This window comes from Loxodonta africana, chromosome 5 (assembly GCF_030014295.1).
Source record: "Loxodonta africana isolate mLoxAfr1 chromosome 5, mLoxAfr1.hap2, whole genome shotgun sequence".
In the NCBI taxonomy this organism is placed as follows: Eukaryota; Metazoa; Chordata; class Mammalia; order Proboscidea; family Elephantidae; genus Loxodonta; species Loxodonta africana.
In genome coordinates, this window is record NC_087346.1 from 116,901,004 (window position 1) to 116,922,313 (window position 21,310).

The 21,310-nt window shown below is 45.1% G+C and overlaps 1 protein-coding gene across 10 annotated transcripts in view; it reads left to right on the top strand.

Moving 5' to 3' along the window:
• Positions 1–21,310, top strand: part of APBB2 (amyloid beta precursor protein binding family B member 2) — a 442,316-nt gene that overhangs the window by 343,151 nt on the left and 77,855 nt on the right. For all 10 annotated transcript variants that reach the window (XM_064285876.1, XM_064285875.1, XM_064285882.1 and 7 more), the window contains one exon: positions 18,285–18,431. In XM_064285876.1, coding sequence (XP_064141946.1) covers positions 18,285–18,431 — 147 coding nt within the window. The remainder of the gene's footprint in view (positions 1–18,284; positions 18,432–21,310) is intronic.

A 21,310-nucleotide genomic window follows, 5' to 3' on the forward strand; every position in this document is an offset into this window, starting at 1 on the left:
TTTTGTTGGCATTTGATTTGGTTGGCAGCAGGTTTGGTTTTCTTTTGTGTAACATGTTCACTGTCCCACCAGGACACGTTCCTGTGGCCACTGTCATGTTGTGGCTCTCATAGGGAACCACAGACAGCCCTAACCCACTCTGGCTGTCTGGGAGGGGTCAAGACTGGGAGCTCAGATGAGGGGTTGACAAAGGCCCTAATTTGGACATGCCAGAGATCAGAGTTAAGGAGTCCCTCTTCCATCCTCTCCACCCCGTCTCTTCATAAGGGAGCCACCATTTCACATTATATGAAAAGCAGTCTTTTGCAAAGGCTTTTGGATTTTTAAAGAGTTAAAATATTATTGAGTTCTTTGTTGTTATTGTTAGATGCCTTTGTGTCTGCCCCTGATTCATAGCAACGCCATGTACAATGGGAACGAAATGTTGCCTGGTCCTGTGCCGTCCCCATGCTCTGTTGGGGATTGGACTGTTGTGATCCACGGGGTTTTCAATGGAAGTAGATCTCCAGGCCTTTCTTCCAAGTTCACTTTACCCTGGAAGCCCTGCTGAAACCTGTCCAGCATCATAGCAACACCCAAGCCTCCACTGAGACAGATAGTGACTACACATGAGGTGGGTTGGCCCAGAATCAAACCCGGTCTCCCACGTGTCCTTTTGCAGAGATGAGTGCAGGAATAGTCCAAATCATGCTCTCCAAGGGCCTGTGGGCCTATTGCATCAGAGGGTTCATATGGTGGGTAAGCCCCTGTAGCATGAGTGTCTCAGTAGTGATGAAACTCGGAATCAGGTTTGGGGCAGAGGGAGGTGACATCGTGACAATGAGTTGTCTAGATCCTGCTGGTCACTAGAGAGGGAATTAGCACAAAGCTCTGCTTAGAGGCCAGTCTCCGGGGGCAGACTCTGGGTCCAGCTCAGTGCCTGCAGTGTGATCAGGAATTAAGGCCTAGAAGCCCAGATACAAGAACTGTCAAGACAGCAAGGGCTCAGGATGCTTCTCTGCCCACGTGTCTCAGGATCCTTAAATGTGGGCCCTGGTCTGCAGGCCTGTTTCGAAGTTCCACCACCTAGTGAAGATGAGGCCCATGATATGCCTGGTAAGGACTGGATTGGGCACTGGGCAGGGATAAGCCCATTTGGAAGATGCCAGTGCCCACCACTGAGCTGGCCTGAGGAAGAGGGAGGGAGTGGCCCTCTGGTCATACAGTGTGGACATATGAAGTTGGACCTGATATCCAACCCTAGGTCCCATTACTGGCTAGATGGATTTTTTTTTATGATTTGTATATCATTCGGATGGCTTAGATCAGGATTTGTTGATAATTTGGAACTAATAATAATAATAGCTAACACATATTGAACACTTACCATCTATCACCTGCTGTCCTAAGCATGTTACTTGTACAATACTATTTATTGATCCCAACATTCCTTAGGACATAAATACTACTATTGTCTGTGTTTTACACATTAGGAAGCTAAGGCACAGGAAGGATCAATAACTTGCCCTGAGTTACGCAGCTACTAAGCGGGGAACTGGGATTGAAACCTGGGCGTTTGGCTTCAGAGCCCAGACTATCCTATAGACATTCCTGCTATAGTAGAAACAGCTGCTTCCCGTGGCCTGGGCCAGGCTCTCTGCCAGGGCTCAGCACACATTCCCTTGAATCTTCACCAGTGCCTGCAAGGGCAGTGTTATCCCTCCAGTGAGGGAGATGAGGATACTGAGGATGATTAACTTGATGAGGACACAGCTAGGAAGTGGTGGTCCAGGATTCCAAACCAGGTCTGATCCACTCTTACCATGAGCCCACAATCTGTCTTGCAATCAGGTATCTTCATCTGACAAGTATCTGTTGAGCACGTAGTATGTGCTGAGCCCTGGTTTGGGTGCTGGGCATACAGAGGTCCACAGGACAGGCCTGACCTCAAGGAGCCTCCTGTGGCTTGAGTGCCCCTGCTTATAGAACAACCGATGTAGAGGAAAGGATGGTGGCATCAAGACTAGGGTTAGTTACTTGAGATATCTAGAGAAGGCAAATGTACAGAGACCAAACTTTATTAGTGGTTACTTTATTAGGGGGTTAGGAGGGAGGAGGAAGAGGGAAGTCACTATTTAGGAAGTATTGCATTTCTGGTTATGGTGATGGAAATTTTGGCAATGGACATTGGTGATGGTTGCACAACATTATTAATGTAATTGATGTCACTAAATTGTACACATGAAAAATGTTAAATTGGCAAATATTATATATATGTCTCAGTTATCTAGTGCTGCTGTAACAAAACTACCACAAGTGAATGGCTTTAACAAAGAGAAGTTTATTCTCTCACAGTCCAGTAGGCTAGAAGTCCGAATTCAGGGCACCAGCTCCAGTGGAAGGCTTTTTTTGTTGGCTCTGGAGGAAGTTTCTTGTCATCAGTCTTTCCCTGGTCTAGGAGCTTCTTGGAACAGGAACCAAAGGACATATTCTGCTCCCGGTGCTGCCTTCTTGCTGGTATGAGGCCCCCATGTCTCCTGGCTCGCTTCTCTCTTTTATATCTCAAAAGAGATTGGCTTAAGACACTATCTAATCTTGTAGATCTCATCAGTATAACTGCCACTAATCCATTTCATTACATCATAGTGATTGGATTTACAACATATAGGAAAATCACATAAAGTGGTGGACAATCACACAATACTGGGAATCAGGACCTAGCCAATTTGGCAGATATTTTTGGAGGACACAATTCAATCCATGATATTCCACCCTTTAGCCCCCCAAATTCATGTCCTTGCCACATGTAAAACATACCCCATCATATCATAGCAAAAGTCTTAATTCAATTCCAAGTTCAAAATTTAAAAATTCCTGTTTATCTGTGAAATCTAGAATATAAGCTATCTGCTTCCGAAGTACCATGGCACAACAGGCACCAAGCAAGTCAGCAGAATATATTACATCAGCCCTCAAAGCTTTGGAAATAATCATCTGTTCTCTGAGACCATTTATACAATGGCCCTGCCCTCTGGACTGTAGGTATTGGCCACACTCTCTGGATTCTGAGTGGAGGCCCTCAGCCCTGGGCTTCAGCTCCACCTTCCAGGCTCACTGGGACAACAACTCTGCTTCCTCAGCTTTAGACGCACCGTTCTCCTAGTCCATCTGAGTGGCAACTCCACCCTTAGAAACACCAGAGGTCATGGCTCCACCCTTTGAAGCTCCAGAGGTCCTGGCCATACCTTTTGAGACTGAGGCAGCTTGGCTTCTTGTGTTCCTTGTCTCTTCAACTTTGCTCCCTGGTTCCTTGGCCTCACGGCCCTCGGGCCTCGCACCCGCATCTGCCCTACTGCGGCAAGTGTTCCAAAGCTCTGTAGTTCCACTGTTAAGTGTCTGGAGGCACCTACTCCACCAGTAAACTTCGGCCAGAAGGCACTCAGCTCTCTTGCTCCGTGAGTCAGCAAGCCCAGCTCCACTGATAGGTGCCCAGAGGAACCAACCCCCCTGCACCCCCGCCAGCCAGGAAGCCTCCTGCACAAAGGCATTCAGCTCTCTAGCTCTGTGGGTTGGCTCTAGCTCTGTGTTGGCTCTAGCAGTGTCTGGCACTGGTCTCCTCATTCTGCTGCTGCTGCTTCTCTGCTGCTGCCAGTCCTCTGCTGCTGCAGGTCCTCTATTCATTCACAGTTTCAAAACCACTTCCACATTTTGAGTATCTGTTAGAGTAGCACCCCAGTCCTGATACCAAGTTCTATCTTGGTCATCTGATGCTGCTATAACAGAAATACCACAAAAGTGGATGGTTTTAACAAAGAGAATTTTAATCTGTCACAGTCCAGTAGCCTAGAAGTCCGAATTCAGGGTGCTGGCTCCAGTGGAAGGCTTTCTCTGTTGGCTCTGGAGGAAGGTCCTTGTCATCAGTCTTCCCCTGGTCTAGGAGCTTCTCAGCACAGGAATCTCGGGTCCAAAGGATGCGCTCTGCTCCTGGTGCTGCTTTCTTGGTGGTGTGAAGTCCCGTGCCTCTCAGCTCACTTCTGTTTTTTGTGTCTCAAAAGAGATTGACTTAAGACACTATCTAATCTTGTAGATCTAATCAATGTAACTGCCACTAATCCATCTCATTACATCATAGTGACAGGATTTACAACATATAGGAAAATCACAAAATGGTGGACAATACTAGGAATCGGGGCCTAGCCAAGTTGACAGATATTTTTGGAGGACACACTTCAATCCGTGACAATATATTTTTTACAAAAAAAAAAAAGACTAGGGTTAGGACTCCCTTTGCTTTGCTGCTAGGTGACTTTACTGAACTTTACTGAGCTGGTCTCCTCTTCTGTGAAATCAAGACAATAATCTACCCTAGGATTAAACCCTCAGGACAAATTCTGGCTCTGCCGCTTATTTACTATGTGACCTTGGGCAAGTTGCTTAAGCTCTCCAAACCTCAGTTTCTCATTTATAAAATGAGAACTATCACACCTACTTTGTAGGGTTGGCGTGAGGACTGGGTGCATTAATACATAAAGTTTGTAGCATTTGGAAAGTGACAATGTCAGTGCCCTCCTTCTTGCTTTGCCCACTAAGTCCAGACTCTTACTTTTGCATGTAGTGCACTCAGCATACAGGAAGCATTCAATAAATGGCCACTGCTGGTGTGATTGTTGCTGGGTGGAAACCCCAGGTTTTGCTTAGGATGACTTGTATTGGCCAATAAATGAGAAACCAAGGTGAGAGAGTGGAACAACAACAACAAAAAAAACCCACTGCCATCGAGTCGATTCCTACTCATAGCGACCCTATAGAACTGAGTAGAACTGCCCCGTAGAGTTTCCAAGGAGCGACTGGCGGATTCGGACTGCCAACCTTTTGGTTAGCAGCCATAGCACTTAACCACTATGCCACCAGGGTTTCCAGGAGAGTGGAAAGGTACCTTCATTTTGTCGCGCAAGGAAAGGCAGCAGTCGGGGCTGTTGCCACCAAGACTGCTTCAAGAGGGCGAGGGGAAAAGTTATTTTTAAGAGATTTACAAGTAGGGAGTTCATACAAGTTACGTCAGCAACATTTTTAATCATACCGTGCAGGCACCAGGATTTTCACAGTGCAGGCCGAGCAATGGAACTGCAATTTTAATGCAAAATTGCAAGGCTGTCCAAGCAAAGGAACTGAAATTTTAATGCAAAAATCACAAGGCCAGCTGAGCAAAGGGGCTGGATTCTGATATGCAAATTGCAAGGCTGGCCAAGCAATGGGGCTGGAATTCTGGTGCAAAAATTATGAGGCTGACCAAACAAGCTGCAGTAGAATTTTCTGTAGCCTGGGACCTCTGCATTATGATCTGTTTGGTAAAGTAGAGGGTCAGTGAAAACTAGGGAAGCCGTCCAAGAGATAGATGAACATGGTGGCTGCAACAGTGGGCTCAATCATACCAGAATGTGAAGATGGCACGGGACCGGGCAATGTTTTGTTCTATTACACATAAGATTGCCCTGAGTTGGAGCCAACTCAAAGGCAACTAACAGCAACAAGATGATGATGATGATTATATGTGAATATGTCTAATGTGATATTCCTACAAGTTTATGTTTAAATATGTGTATACATGTCTAATTTGTCAAGTGACATTCTAGAAATATTGGACTAAGTCTTTTGACGGACTCCACCTCTACTCAACTTTTACCACTGATAAAAATTGGCCTCATAACGCCATTCTTGTTCCTGGGCAGGAAATGGATAATACGATTAACCCTTTGTGTACTAAATCACAACTGGAGACCTGTCTCCAGCATGAGTGAAGAATCTCCTTGTGGAATTACCAGCTGGGCTCCTGGAGGATCCAGGCCACTAAGATGTTGAAACAGGCTCTCCTGTCTGCATCATTACTCATCAGCCTGCAGTGTGCTAGTGATTAAAAGTTGGAGTGGGTTTCCTCCAGAGAACGAATCGTCTTATTAGCCCACACGAGCACTCAGTCAGACTGATACTTGCATTTCTCTCTGTAAATTAATAAATTGATATTCTGGTTTTCATTTTTTAATTTAATATAAATGCTCATGATGTGGTGATGACTCGGCCCACTCAGCAGATTAACAAGGGTCGCTCTGGACCGTGCATTGTAGATGACTTGTCATTGCCGTGGAGCTCTGGCTTTTCTTTAACAGCAGAAGCCCTTTTCTGCAAGGGAAATTGCAGATGGAAATGTGGTATGGGAACATCACGGAGCAGGGATGCACTGACTAAGCAGCCCAGAGGCCTTCAATACCCTCATACCCTCCAGAGGGCTGCCCCATGGCTCCTCCTGCAGATTGTCCCTCAGCCTAACAGTCCTGTGTCTCCCCAGAGCACAATGTGAAAATCAGTGCTATGGCTGGGAGAGAGGAGGTCACAGTCAACAGGCAGTTGGTTGCAGTTATATTTCCTTTGTCTCCATAGGGACTCCTTACCTGCAGGAATGGAACACCAAAGATAGGGAGAGGGAGAAAGGGAAAGTGCAGGCAAGGTCATGATGGCGCCCTCTGGTGGTCAGTATGCACAAGGGCAGCCAAACCACTTCAGACTGAGGAGTAAGTGCCTGTGCTGAAGGCTCCCCCAGCAGGCCCTGCTATACCTCCGAGAACTCTCAGGGGCAGCCTGAAGCTCTAAATCTAAACTCATTTCCTATTCAAGGTTAAGAGGTCAGCAGCTAACCAAGAGCTTGGCAGTTTGAATCCACCAGGCACTCCTTGGAAACCCTATGGGGCAGTTCTACTCTGTCCTGTAGGGTCGCTATGAGTTGGAATCACCTCGATGGCAGCAGGCTTTCTTCTCTTCAGTGTACCCTGACCTTGAATTTGCTGGGACCACTTTAGAATGGAACCATGGTCTCCCTGATGTCTGGTATCAGCCTGGTCTAGCTGTTGGGTACTTGAGAGAGAGAAAGAGTGTGTGTATATGTTTGTGTGTGTGTGTGTACACATGTACTCATGCACATGAATGTCAGGTAAGGGGTTCTTAGGTCTCTGAGATTCCTAGGTCTTCTCTGAGATTCTAGGTGTGGAGTGGGGCATGCCTGGCTCTTTCTCTCCTTCAGGAAAGCCAGCGTTGTTGCCAGTCCCAGGAGGCAGCATGGCATGATAACAGGAACTTGTCAGTACCTAAATTTGGGTTTGAATGCCAGCTCTACCATGTGCAAGCTGGTGAACTTAAGTTTATATTCACTCTACCTTGTGTCTCAGTTTCCTCATCTGTATAATGGGAATGATAGTATCTACCTCGTATGCTTCCATATGAATTAAATAGATGAAATAAGATATGTTAAAAAAAAGTATCAGGCTGAGTGCGTCGCACATATACATACATAACTATACATGTTGTTGCTTGCCATCAAATCAATTCCAATTTATGGTGAAATTCACATATACATTTACATATATACAAACTCGTAATAAGTTCATGTGTGTAACACTCATGCCTAGTACTTTTCAGTCTTTCCCTGTGCACCACATTCACAAATGTGTTAGGACTAAGTGTGACTACCACAGTATACCATGTTTAGATTTTTCAAAATGTTTTATGAAACCTTAAGAAACTTTCCAGGGCTCCTTTAGGAATCTGCTTCCCTTCTCACAAAATGGGGGGATGACCTCTTTCACTTGGCTGTGAGAATTAAAATTGTTGTTGTTGGGGGCCGTCGAGTCATTCCAACTCATGACCCCATGCCACAGAATAGAACTGCCCCATAGGGTTTCCTAGGCTGTAATCTTTATGAAGTGAGGAGCCCACTTTATGAAGTGAGGTAGTGCAGTACATACATGCTCAGCTGCTAACGAAAAGGTCAGCAGTTCAAACCCACCGGCCACTCTTTGGGAGGAAGATGTGGCAGTCTGCGTCCGTAGAGATTACAGCCATGGAAGCCCTCTGGGGCAGCTGTACTCTTTCCTATAGGGTCACTATGAGTCAGAATTGATTCAACGGCAGCAAATTTGGTTTGGTTTAATCTTTATGAAGGAGATTGCCAGGCCTTCCTCCAGCAGTGCTGGTGGGGGTGGGGTTCAAACCACCAACCTTTTGGTTAGCAGCCTAGTGCTTAATTGTTGCACCACCAGGGCTACCCTGAATGTTAGCTGTGGTTACTATGACCACCCTCTTTGTAGAAGGGCCTGACAGATGCCAGCATAGGGTGTACTTTCCAGTAGGATTGTCTTGCTCTAAAACATTGAAAGGGGGAAAGTTAAGTAAATGGCACTGGTGGGTCCAGGGCTCCAAAGGGCCAGGCATCTTGTTTTCTGCCCAAATGCTCACCATGCTGTAGACAGTGTGGGATAAACAGCAGGAAGCCATGAAGAGCTCATTGGGGTCAGTGTAGAAATGCTCTGTGGGCCCTCCCTGGCCGCCGAGGTCATTGTCACACTAAGTAATCCATTGGGTTCCTCAACTAGGTCAGGCGCTGCTCCAGAGAGTCCCCAGACGCCTCTCGGGCAGAACTCACTGCGATGCTGAATTTAGAAAATGTTCCAGTTTTGCAAAGCAATAACAGATAAAGCCGAATTTTGTTTAAAACTGCCCATAATGACAGTCATTTGTTTCTGCATGTAATGACCACAAGCGCCAATTTACTGAAGACTTCCCTGTTATGAAGGCGACATCCAAGGCAGACGTTGTGAACCTTAAAAAGCCTGCCCATTTTTAGAACAAATTCTGCGAAAGTCATTTTAGGTCACAGCCCTTTGCTCACTGCTTTATTGCAGCCCTTTACTCACTGACTGCTTTATTGTTCAGCTAAACCTGGACGGTCAAAAGACACTGTCTGGCCTCTGGGCAGACTCAGGTTCATTGCTCAGTCTCTAATGCCCACAGTAACCGTTGGAAATGAAAAGGCCGGGGATAGTGCTTAAGTCTTGATTGTTATCCTTAGTGAAAGATCACAGGACATAAATACCGAATATAACGAATGTTTTACCCTAAAATACTACATTATTCTGGCCATCGATATGAAACTAAAAAGGATATTATATTGTGGGCTTTTTAAGTATTAAAAAGGTCCTTCTTCGTATTCACACAGAGCAAGAATAAATCAAACCGGTTGCCATCGAGTTGATGCTGACTCATGGTGACCACATGTGTGTCAGAGTAGAATTGTGCTCCATAGGGTTTTCAGCAGCTGATTTTTTGGAAGTAGAACATCAGGCCTTTCTTCTAAGGAACCTGTGGGTAGATTTGAACTTCCAACCTTTCAGTTAGTAGCCAAGTGGTTAACCATTTGCACCATCCAGGAGCTCCCATAGCAAGAATACATGAATCTTTACTCGTCTGACTCTAAGGGCACAGATTTGAAAAGTCTCCATAAAGCAGTTCCCCATGTACCTCAAGCAGCAGCTGGTATCACTGCTCTTAGGATCTAGGGTAAGGGTAGACGGGGTTAAAATCTTACGTCCTATGAAATTCTGTATGTCCTCCCCACAGTTCTGTCAAATCCGGGGCTTATTTTTCTCTTCTGTTGAATTCTTGTTCTCTGCTCTGAGATTTTGCTTGTTTCCTTTTCTCTGCCAAACATGACCCCAGGGGACAGATACACCCTTTCTCCTTTAATCACCCCCCCCCCCCAAAAAAAAAAATTATCGGCCATCTCTTTGTAACAGATTTTTGCTGGAGCATCAAGAGTAACACAGAGGGAAGTTACATTGCACTGAAAAAAAAAAACAAAACAAAACATTTTTTTAGAAATTCGGTACTGACCTCCCTCTTCTTTGCAAGTCCTTCATGCATGCCTGCCAGCTCAGGCTCTGGCTCCTCCCTCTGGGTGTTATGCAGCCCGTTCTCTCTCCCTCTATTTTCCTTTCATACCCATCTCTTTTGTCCACTTCTAAATTCCTGATCATTACTTACGTAGAGCCATTCAGCCATTTTCCTCATCCCTTTCTCTAAAAAGAACTACTGTAATGTCAACTAGTAAGGTTTTCCTGTTGAAAGCTCTGGATCTCTCTTCATACTATACAAATACACGCACAATTTGGGGCATTTTTAGGGAATTTAGAACTTTCTAAAGCCCATCTATGGATCTCCTAGGTCTGTGGACTCTTGGTTAAGAGCCCTGAGGTGGACTGCTGAGATGGAGCCTGCCCTTTCAAAGAAGACAGAGCACCCCCTACCTCCTTGTCAGGCCTCATGGCTCCCTCCCTTCCCCAGACCACCCAAGGTACATCCTTAGTGATGCTCAACCAATAGTTAGAAAAACAAAACAGGATTGACATAGCTGGCTGCCGGCCTGTTATCAGAGATATTACCTGGCACATAGTGTTCAAAAAACCAAACCTGCTGCCACCAAGTTGATTCTGACTTTTAGCTACCCAATAGGACAGAATAGAACTGCCGCATAGGGTTTCCAAGGAGCAGCTGGTGAATTCAAACTGCTGACCGTTTGGTTAGCAACCAAGCTCTTAACCACCATGCCACCAGGGCTCCGGCACATAGTACTCAGGAAGCAGTCCGTAATTCCCTCTCTGCATTCAAAACCTCCTGCTCCCAAGAGCATCCTACACATGCTGGTGCCTCTGTGTACATTTATTTCATGTTGCAATGTTATAGATTTCTGCTGTGCGTCTACTCTGTTCTAAACTGCTTGAGAATAAGAACTGTATGTGACTCCTCTCTGTATGTCTCCAGGACGTAATGGGCACTCAGTAAATGTTTATTGACTTGAATACACAGTTGTTATTATGTTACAGCAGGGTAATTAGGATTATGAATGATAATTAGGATTAAATTAGTGTTAATTAGGATTACATTTATAGAGCTGGATCAAATTTGGGGTTTTGTTTTGTGGTAAATATACAGTAAAACCTGTGAGAGCTGGAACTCAATGGGACTGCCTTGTTTTTTAAGCTCTTAGAAGTTTTCTGACTTCGACGGGGTGCAGTCTTGTGAGTTTTCTGTCACTCGTTTTAATGGAAAGTATATGAGCTTTCCTTCTCTGGCAAGTTTCCGCCTTACACAGGTTTCAGCTTTCGTAGGTTTTACTGTATACAAAACATTTTGACATTTCAGCAGGCTTCACATGTACAATTAGATGACATTGACATTAATTGTGTCCATCATGTTGTTCAGTCATCACCCTTATCTGTTCCCAGATTATTCCATCACCCTTAGTGAAAGTTCGGTGTCCCCTAAGCTTATCTCTGTATACTTGCTTAGGTTTTTAATATCTGTAATTTAGTGTTTTTATCGATTCTAGTATCATTTACCTTTTCGTCATTATCCCTCAACAATTATAAGCATTGACTGTGCCCTGGGTGTTGGTCCTGCTCTTTTATGAACGTTATCTCGTTTAACCACCATTTCCCTTGGCACCATACACTGAGGCTGGCACGCCAATCTGGAAGCAAGGCCCTAGATCATCCTCCTCGGTGGCTCCAGTTCCCTGGTGTTTCCCTCCCCCCATCCCTATCCCCACCACATGTCCAGGGAGGAGATCCCCCAGTTTTCTGCCATCATGCTCTCGCCTTGCTTGCCCTGTTAAGGCTCAGGGGAAGGAAAAAGACAGAGACCTAGAAATTTAGGTGGGGTAAGGAAAAATGGAAGTCTATGGGGAAACAAAGAATGAAATGACAGAGTCTTCAGGCACCAGAGAGAAAGAAAGGAAGTGAACAGTGTGCGAGTGGCTTTGTCTTCTTCATTTCTTTTGGGATCCCTTGCAGTTCAGGGTCCCTGGTAGTATTCTCATTTTTCAAGTGAGTAAACTTAGGTTAATGGGAGCTGAACACCTGCTGATTGGGGTACAGGGATTCAAACTCAGGATAGTCAGATCATAAAAACCAAGGTTCTATACTGTATCCTACCCTAAATCTTCACAACTGGACCAATAAGCAACATCATGGTAAATGGAGAAAAGATTGAAGTTGTCGAGGATTTCATTGTACTTGGATCCACAATCAATGCCCATGGAAGCAGCAGTCAGTAAATCAAACGATGCATTGCATTAGGCAAATCTGCTGCAAAAGATCTCTTTAAAGTGTTAAAAAGCAGCTAAGGTGCGCCTGACCCAAGCCGTGGTATTTTCAATAGCTTCACGTGCATGGCAAAGCTGGACGATGAATAAGGAAGACCAAAGAAGAATTGGTGCCTTTGAATTATGGTGTTGGTGAAGAATATTGAATATACCATGGACTGCCAGAAGGATGAACAAACCTGTCATGGAGGAAATACAGCCAGAATGCTCCTTAGAAGGGAGGATGGCGAGACTTTGTCTCAAGTACTTTGGACATGTTATCAGAATGAACCAGTCCCTGGAGAAGGACATCATGCTTGTGAAGTAGAGGGTCAGTGGAAAAGAGGAAGACCCTCCACAAGATGGATCGATATAGTGACTGCATGGCGCAGGACTGGGCAATGTTTCATTCTTAGTATATAGGGTTGTTATGAGTCAGATCCAACTGGACAGCACCTAACAGCAATAACAACCCCAGTGCACCCCATGCTTAGCCACCACCCATCTCTCAGTGGAGGCTTGTGTGGTGCTCTGATGCTGAACAGGGTTCAGTGAATCTTCCAGGCTAAGACAGAATAGGAAGAAAGGCCTGGAAATCTACTTCTGAAAATCAGAAAACTCTATGGGTCACAACAGTCTGATCTGCTACCGATCATGTTCCATTGTGCATGGGGTGGCAGTAAGTCAGCACCAACTTGACGGCAGCTAGCAGGAATAACAACCCCACTGCACATGTTTTGGGAGGAAGTTCTCTCTAGTCATATGTCTGTAATACAGGACTCAAAGAAATAGAATTTGCAAATAGGATGTGTTTCTGTAGTACAAGGTACGATAACATGATTGCAGTGTAGGGGAAGAGAACAGGTGGGAGAATAGGAAGCCCAGGCCAAAGCTGCAGTCCTAGTTCAGCCACGCACCGATCCCACAGCAGCTCACAGCAGCAGGAGCAGCAGCAAACTGTAATGTAGCCCAGCTAATGCTCACAACATGTGATAGGTTGTTATGAGATAGGTATTTATAGTATCTACATTTTACATATGAGGAAACTGAGGCACGCAGAGGTTAAGGAACTCCCTAAGAGCACAAATATCAAATGGCTGTCCTGGAATTTACACGCAGATTTTACTTGCAGGGCCTGTCTTGGGAACAACATAACTTTGGGTAAGAAAAAGGGCCATCCATCTGTAGCAGTGGTTCTCAGCGTGTGGGCCCCAGACCCACAACATCAGCATCAGCATCAGCTGGGAACTGGTAGACATGCACATTCCTGGGCCACGCCGAGACCTACTGAGTCAGAAACTCTGGGGATGGGCCCAGCAATCTGTGATTAGCAGAGCCTTCTGTTTGCATGTATTATAGTCTATGTGGTTTGCATGTACCGTGGTATAGCTCCTTCACATGTTAGCTTTGACTGGAATCTATTAAACTAGAGAAATCTTCAAGATTTACGAATAGAAAATAGTTAAAATGTATCGTAACAATAGTGATAATAAACATATTTAGTCTTTACTTATGCTAGCCACCATGTTAAGCAGTGCTGTGAATACTGCTATACTAGGAACATAGTGAGGAAACTGAGGCTTAGAGGTCAACGCTCGTAAGTAGCAAAGCCGAGACTTAAATCCACATCCACCTGGTGACAGAGTCCATATTCTGAACTGTTACTGTTTTTGCTCATTTGGTAAAGAGCTATTAAAGAATGAGTATCAATCCAAGTGTAAATGTTTTTGTTTTTTTCTCAAAATTTGGAAGAAGCATTTAAAAGGCAGATGATTTGGTTAAACATTTTGAGCTCTTCCTATACTCTGAAATGAGTGTTTATTCTCAGAGCTGATTACACCAAGTACCATTATTTCCTGAGTTCAAGGAAAAATGCTGGTGTTTGTAGACATTCCTGGCCACAGGGGGGAGGCACCAAACAGTGCAGGTTGCTCCTTGCGGCTCCGTTGGAAGGAAGCTGTGTCTGCTCCCCACACACCAATTTCCTTTTCCTTTGGCCGCATGGATGATGGTGAAGCTTTTCAGATTAGAAATTAAAAAAAACACACAGCAGGATTGCCCAAGGAAAAAACTGTTTTAAAATAAATTCATTATGAGAATGTACCCAGAGTTCTTATTTTCTTTTTATCAGTGTCAAAGCCGTGTATTTGATGTGCTGTGGTGGTGCTGGCTGGTTTTCATTTCTTAATCAAGGGAGATACTTTTGATTTTTAGTGAGCTTGTTAAGACTGAAATTCATGTGTTCTTGGACTCGGAGGAATAAAAGCAGCCAGTGTCCTTTTTACCCTCTTCGTTGTTTGTTAATGAATTCTTCTGAGTATTGACAGATTATAGGATTTTGTAGTAGGCAGCTAGAGACAGAAAATGTGTTCCTGGTGCCTAGTCCTAAGGGTATCTGACCATCCCACTCTAGGATCGCTATGAGTCAGAATTGACTCGAAGGCAACGGGTTTGGGTTTTTTTGGTACAGCAGTATTAGTGTCTTATAATATTGAATATACCATGGACTGCCAGAAGGGTGAACAAGTCAATTTTGGAGAAGTACAGCCGGAAGGCTTTTTAGAAGTGAGGATGGCAAGACTTTGTCATGCTTACTTTGGACACATCACCAGGAGAGACCAATCACTAGAAAAGGACATCACATTTGGTAAAACAGAGAGTCAGTGAAAACAGGGGAAACTCTTCATGAGATACATTGACATGGCGATGACAACAATGGACTCCAACACCGAAGATTGTGAGGATGGCGCAAGATCAGGCAATGTTTTGTTTTTTATATGTAAGATCTCTTCACAAAGTCGTTGCTGTTAAAGAAAAAAAAAAATTAGCATAGCGAGTTTACGAAATTCGTGGGGGTGGTGGCGGCTGGTAAACAGAACATGAGAGTGCGTTATTTGTATAAAAATATAGTGGTCTACCTCAAGGGATTGATGTAAGGATTAAATGAGTTAAAATGTTTGAACGTTTGAACAATACCTTGTTTACTGTCCGATGAAGCAATTATGCTGTTCCTATTTTCTGCTATTAAACCAAACCAAACCAAACCAAACCAAACCCAGTGCCGTCGAGTCTATTCCAACTCATAGCAACCCTAGAGGACAGAGTAGAACTGCCCCATAGAGTTTCCAAGGAGTGCCTGGCGGATTCGAATTGCCGACCCTTTGGTTAGCAGTTGTAGCACTTAACCACTATGCCACCAGGGTTTCTGCTATTAAACTAGGCTGAGGTAATCTAAATGTTCCCTAAATCGAGAGTTTCTATTTCTTTTCTGAGGTAGCAGTAGGGGGCGCACTGGAGGTGGTAGGAAATACTCTTGAAATGGCAGGCAGGAGGGTAGGCTGTGACATTGTGGTTTTACTGACTGGGGGCTGTGTTGGGAACCAACAAGGGAGGGAGGTTAGTGATCTACTCAGTCTCCATGGGGCAATAGTGGAGAAAGGGTTCCTAGGGGCCCAGACCCATGAAGTCGTGGGTTGTAATAAAACAGTGAAGATGTATGGTGGTGTACACCTGGGACAAATCTGACATACCCACCTGGAGAAAACTCACTTTGGTCTGTGTCTTAGTCATCTAGTGCTGCTGTAACAGAAATACCACAAGTGGATGGCTTTAACAAGTTTATTCTCCATCAGTCTTCTCCTGGACAAGGAGCTTCTCCTCATAGGGACCCTGGGTCCAAAGGATGTGCTCTGCTTCCCGCTCTGCTTTCTTGGTGATATGAGGTTCCCTTGTCTCTCTGCTCACTTCTCTCTTTTATACTCCAAAAGAAACAGCTCAAAACATAATCCAGCTCCATAGATTGGGTCCTGCCTCACCAACACCATCTGTCGCCCATCCCCCCTCATTAACGTCATAGAGGCAGGATTTACAACACACAGGAAAATCACTTCAGATGACAGAATGGTGGACTGTCACACAATACCAGGAATCATGGCCCAGCCGGATTGATATACACATTTTTGGGGAACACAATTCATGACAGTCTGTAAACTAAGGAAGCAGAGCTGCAGAAGGAGCAGGCCAGCCAGCTAAGAAACAGCTTAGCTGGTGTTTAACAGCCATTCCCAAATTGGCCACCAGCCTTTGTGTCATGGCTTTCTCTTCCCCAGCAAGGAATTTCTCAGCAGCATGTACGCACGTGCAAATGAAATGTGAAGCCATTCCTTAGAACCCATCACCTGGACACCTGGTTCTGGGGAGCACTCGCAGCTGTTGCAAGGACTCCCTTCTGTTCTTGGTTTATTTGTAAAAGGCACCGTATGTATGCGTGTCAGCTGTTCTGCTTTAGTTGGTTTCTCAGCCTTCCACTCTAGAACATGAGGATGGCTTCCATGGAATGGCTATCCCAGGCCTTTGTCTTTGGTATTTTGGTGCTTTTTCCCATGAGAAAGTATAATTAGCAATTTGGGAAGGAGGGCCCAGCCTGGTCATGGAGGCTGGAACAGGGAAGATTGGACTAGATGGGATGTGGTGAATTTAGGACAGTTTGCTTTTGATTCCTTACAAGATGCTCTTTGAGGGTTGGTCTCGTCGATCCCATGGAAGTCTGGCTCCTTGTCTGCCCCTGTCTCCTGAGCTGTATCCTCTTTAGCTGACTACATAACTTGGAAGGGAACCTGGGCTGCAGGGGGGATGAGGGACCCCAGCTCAGGCAGCCAGCAGCCCAGAGGCCCTGGCGATCAATAGCAGGGCACATGCTACAGTTCTCACATGCGCCATGAATTTTTTTCTTTATATCTTTGGATTGTTTGCTTGCTATAACAAGCACACAGTACTTTTTAAAGTAGACAAATAAAACCAAACAACAGAACTTTTTGAAAGGAAAACAAGGGGCATGATCTCAAATAAGACTTCTAAATAATAAAAGGATAATTGGTGTTTGTGCTTTAGTGTCTCACAAATCCCATTCCACAGCTTTTCAGCATTTGGTGCTAATAACACATGCCAGAGGAACCTATTGTTACCATGAGAGAGGGTCCCTACCTCCCGTCTCTATTTCTTTCTGGATATTAGAGAATACATTTTGCTTCATTGCTGTTAGAAACAAATAACTAATGTGTATTTAATTCTTTCTCCCTCCTCCATTCTTACCAAGTAACCAATCTCATGGGGTTGTATTTCTGACTATAAAAAACTGCCTTATAAGAGGTAGCATAGTGGTTTAAAGTTCGGTTGTTAACCAAAAGGTTAGCAGATCAAATCCACCAGCTGCTCCTTGGAAACCCTATGGGGCAGTTCTACTGTGTCCTATAGGGTCTCTATGAGTCGGAATCGACTCAACAGCAGTGGGTTTGTTTTTGGTTTGGTTTTAAGAGGTAACAGGAGCTCAGAAATTTTTATATCCGTTAGCCCTATGAGGAGCCCTGGTGGCACGGTGGTTAAGTGCTTAGCTGCTAACCGAAAGGTCAGCAGTTTGAATCCACCAGCTGCTCTGCAGGACAAAGATGTGGCAGTCTGCTTCCATAAAGATTTACAGCCTTGGAAACCCTATGGGGCAGTTCTGCTCTGTCCTCTAGGGTCGCTGAGTTAGAATCGACTTGAAGGCAGTGGGTTTAGTTTCGGTGTGTCATGGATTGAATTTTGTCCCCCCAAAAATGTGTGTATCAGTTTGGGTGGGCCGTGATTCCTACTATTGTGTAATTTTCCTATATGTTGTAAGTCCTGCCTCTATGATGTTAATGAGGGAGGATGGGCAGCAGTTGTGTTAGTGAGGCAGGACTCAATCTACAAGATTGGATTGTGTCTTAAGGCAATGTCTTTTGAGATATGAAAGAGAGAAGAGAGCAGCAAGACAGGGGACCTCATACCACCAAGAAAACAGCGCCAGGAGCAGAGCCCGTCCCGCGGTCCCTGTGCAGAGAAGCTCCTAGTCCAGGGGAAGACTGATGAGAAGGCCAACAGAGAGGAAAGCCTTCCCCTGGAGCTGATGCCCTGAATTTGGACTTTGAGCCTACTTCACCGTGAAGAAATAAATTTCCCTTTGTTAAAGCCGTCCATTTGTGGTATTTCTGTTGTAGCAGCACTAGATGACTAAGACAGGTTTCTTAGCCCTATAATTCGACTTCTAGTAATCTTTTCTAAGGAAAAAAAAATCTGAACACAGAAAAAAAAGCTAGGCAAGAATATACTCATCATTGCATTTTTTTAATAGCAAGAAATAGTCACGACAACTTTCCAACCTTAGAGGATTTGTTAACTAAATCAGATGGTGGAACATTATGTGGCAATTTTAGATGCATTAAGAATACCTTCTAATGGCCTGAGGAGTTTAGTAGTATCAGTTGGTCTGGACTGAACTGCGGCCAGTAAGTCATTCAAGTTCTCTGACTTTGTCTTCCAGTGTTTTGCCGTGCGCTCCCTGGGGTGGGTGGAGATGGCAGAGGAGGACCTCGCCCCTGGTAAAAGCAGTGTTGCTGTCAACAACTGCATCAGGCAGCTTTCTTACTGCAAAAACGACATCCGAGATACAGTCGGCATTTGGGGAGAGGTAAGTGATGCATGTAAATAAATGACAGACTTTGTTTTCTTCCCCTTGTGTTTCACGAACCCCCACAGCTCTGTGAGGCATGGCCCTGTGGGGCCCTGGAGGTGTTTATCAGGTGTGTTTTCCTGTAAGGGCAGGGATTGTAGCCATGGTGCACTCCTGTGATTTTTCCGTTGGCACCACCAGATCCCAGAAAGGACCAGCACCCTGTCTGAATGACAGGTTCTTGACTTTATATCTCCATATTCCCCAGTGGATCCCTGGACGGGCTTTAAGGACCCAGAAAACCCTAAACTTGCATGACCATTAGGGGTGCCAGTGCATATGCAGTTTTCAGGGAAAAAGTCTCACGGCGCTAGTATGTTCTCAAAGGGAAACGTGACCCTACACATGCACACAAAGATGTTGACAAATTATCCTTCTATAAAACTCTACTTACAATCTAAAGATCCATGTTATATGTGGGTTGCAATATTGTTACCTCCATAGTCTGTCTCTTCAATGGAGGAATTCCATTTTGAAACGCTATTTGGGATAATTTCAGAAAGGGAAGTAATAAGTAAACAATACCAAACTTGAAAATTACATCAACTGGGGAAAGCAGCTTTTCCCTGTGTGATGAGGCCTGTAGATATAAGCATACCAAGGAGCATCTCAGAATACTGCTGGCTGCGTAGACGTGCTCCACTCCATCCATCTCCAGGTAACAGAGCATTGGAAGCAATGTTTTTTTTATTGGGTTGTTGGGTTGCTTGGAAATGCCACTCATATTTTATCCTAGCAGCGCTGTCATAATGGGAGGTAGGTTGCCAAGGCTTCCCAGGGTGGAAGCCTGTCTACCTTATTAAAATTGTGCCAAACTACATTGTGAACCAGACTTTTGGATCCCATGCATGGGGAGAGAGGAGAAAGTACCTCTATCCCTTGCCCAAATACCCAGGCTTATCCTCCCCGCCCCGCCAAATGATCCACTTCTCTCTTCTTCAGTCAAAATACTATTCTTCCAAAGGAACAAATCTCAACTAGGATTTAGAAGGAAGGTTGGTGTAATTTTTACTGATGTGTGAATGACTAATGTCCACCACTATCTATTTGCCTTTTTAGAAGAGATCATTAAGATTCTAAAGGAATCTCTAACTGATGGGATTCCAACAGCGGAGAGAGAGCTAGGAAGGGGGCAGCAATGCCTGGAGCTCTGCTGTGCCTTCCCTCCTAGTGATCCCCCTAAGCTGTTCCTGTTTTTCTTACCAGTTTCCTCTACTTCTGAAACCAGAATTCTTCTAGGCAGTGTTCCTAGTTCATAGCTTATACACAAAGCATAGCTCAAGAATGCTTAGGCTTGTGAACTGTGACTTTGTGGTACGCTCCACCATGCATAGCACAACTCCTTAAATGTTTGTTGATTGACTGACTGAAAATGAAGTCATGACTTTCAGCTGAGTGTCTCGGCTATAGTTGACTTCTGCATAAGCATTAGCTGTTTGGGTAAGGAAACCAATTAGCAAGGCTTTGGGATGTTCAACCTAGAGCTGCTGTGTGTGGATGAAGAAATTGAAAGGGTCACATGGGAAGACGTGAGCTTGCTAAACCAACTTGGCAGAAGCCATAATTTGTCCCCATTCAGGGAAACTTCTCACTCAGCCAGCCGTTCTTGTGTTAAATTACAAGCTACACGTTTTCGCTGGCTCCCTTCAATAATGCAGACATTATCAGTAGAGTTAGGCAGCAAAGATGGCCTCTGTCACCTTCAGAAGGACCAGCTGTGTTTTCTAAGCTGTATCAGCCCAAAAGAGATGCGTTACCAGCTCAGGGAGGGTAGAACTTAACCTCACTGTGAGCCACATCCTGCAAAGCACATTTAGCATATTAGACGATGGCAGCAGCCAAAATGAAGCCTTTCAGAGTTTGTTAGTACCTGCAAGGTGTTTGCCACAGAAAACAGCCACACGGAATGGAGTCAGGAGCTGTACTGGGGGCTGCTCACTATGGGTCTGCCTGAAGATCTCTTTTAGGCTACAGTCAATGGTGGGAAGGGGCAAAGAGTGAGGAGAAGAAGAGGCACCGAAAATCTCCAGGAGATCTCAGTTGTCGCAGCTGACCTGGGTCCTGCACAGCTGTCAGGTGCCCTAGCTCTCCAGGGCTCAGTGATTGTCCTGCTGATGTGGCAGCCTCAACTAAAGATCAAGGAGCCCAGCCTTTCACTGAAGTATGGAGTGGAGGGCTGCAGCCCACCACTGTAGTTTTGCTTCTGTCCTTGGCTTTGCTAACCATTGCTTAGCTACTGACCAGTTCCCCAGCCTCTGTGAGGTGCTGGGAACCTGAGTCCTTCCCAAAACCTGCACCTCAATCATGATTAATCTGTAGGTGGGCTAACTGAGAGTTGACTTTGCCCAGGGTGTCCACAGACACAGGGCCTGCCTGAAGCAAGTGGAGTGAGCTGCACTTCCTCCACAAAGCCATTTGGAGGCACCATAGGTCTGAAGCTCTGTGCAACCTCTTGCTCCAGGCCCTGTGCAGTCTGTTCAGCTACAACACTCTGAATAAGTATTTTCTACCAGTGCTTTTAATCGGTAAGTGGCTCTCCTGCCCTTTGGGAAGATTTTAGACCATCCTGGATTTCAGCTGAAGGCTAGGTTTAAGCCACAGCTTAACTGTTCACCACAGAGACTCTGACATACCTATCTCTACCACCCATAAACATCAGGGCTGCATTCACTCCTAGAGCCTTTGAAAACCCATTGCCATCAAGTAGGTTCCGACTCATAGCGACCACAGAGGACAGAGTAGAACTACCCTATAGGGTTTCCAAAGCTGTAAATCTTCAGGGAAGCAGACTGCCACATCTTTCTCCCACAGAGTGGCTGATAGGTTTGAACCACTGA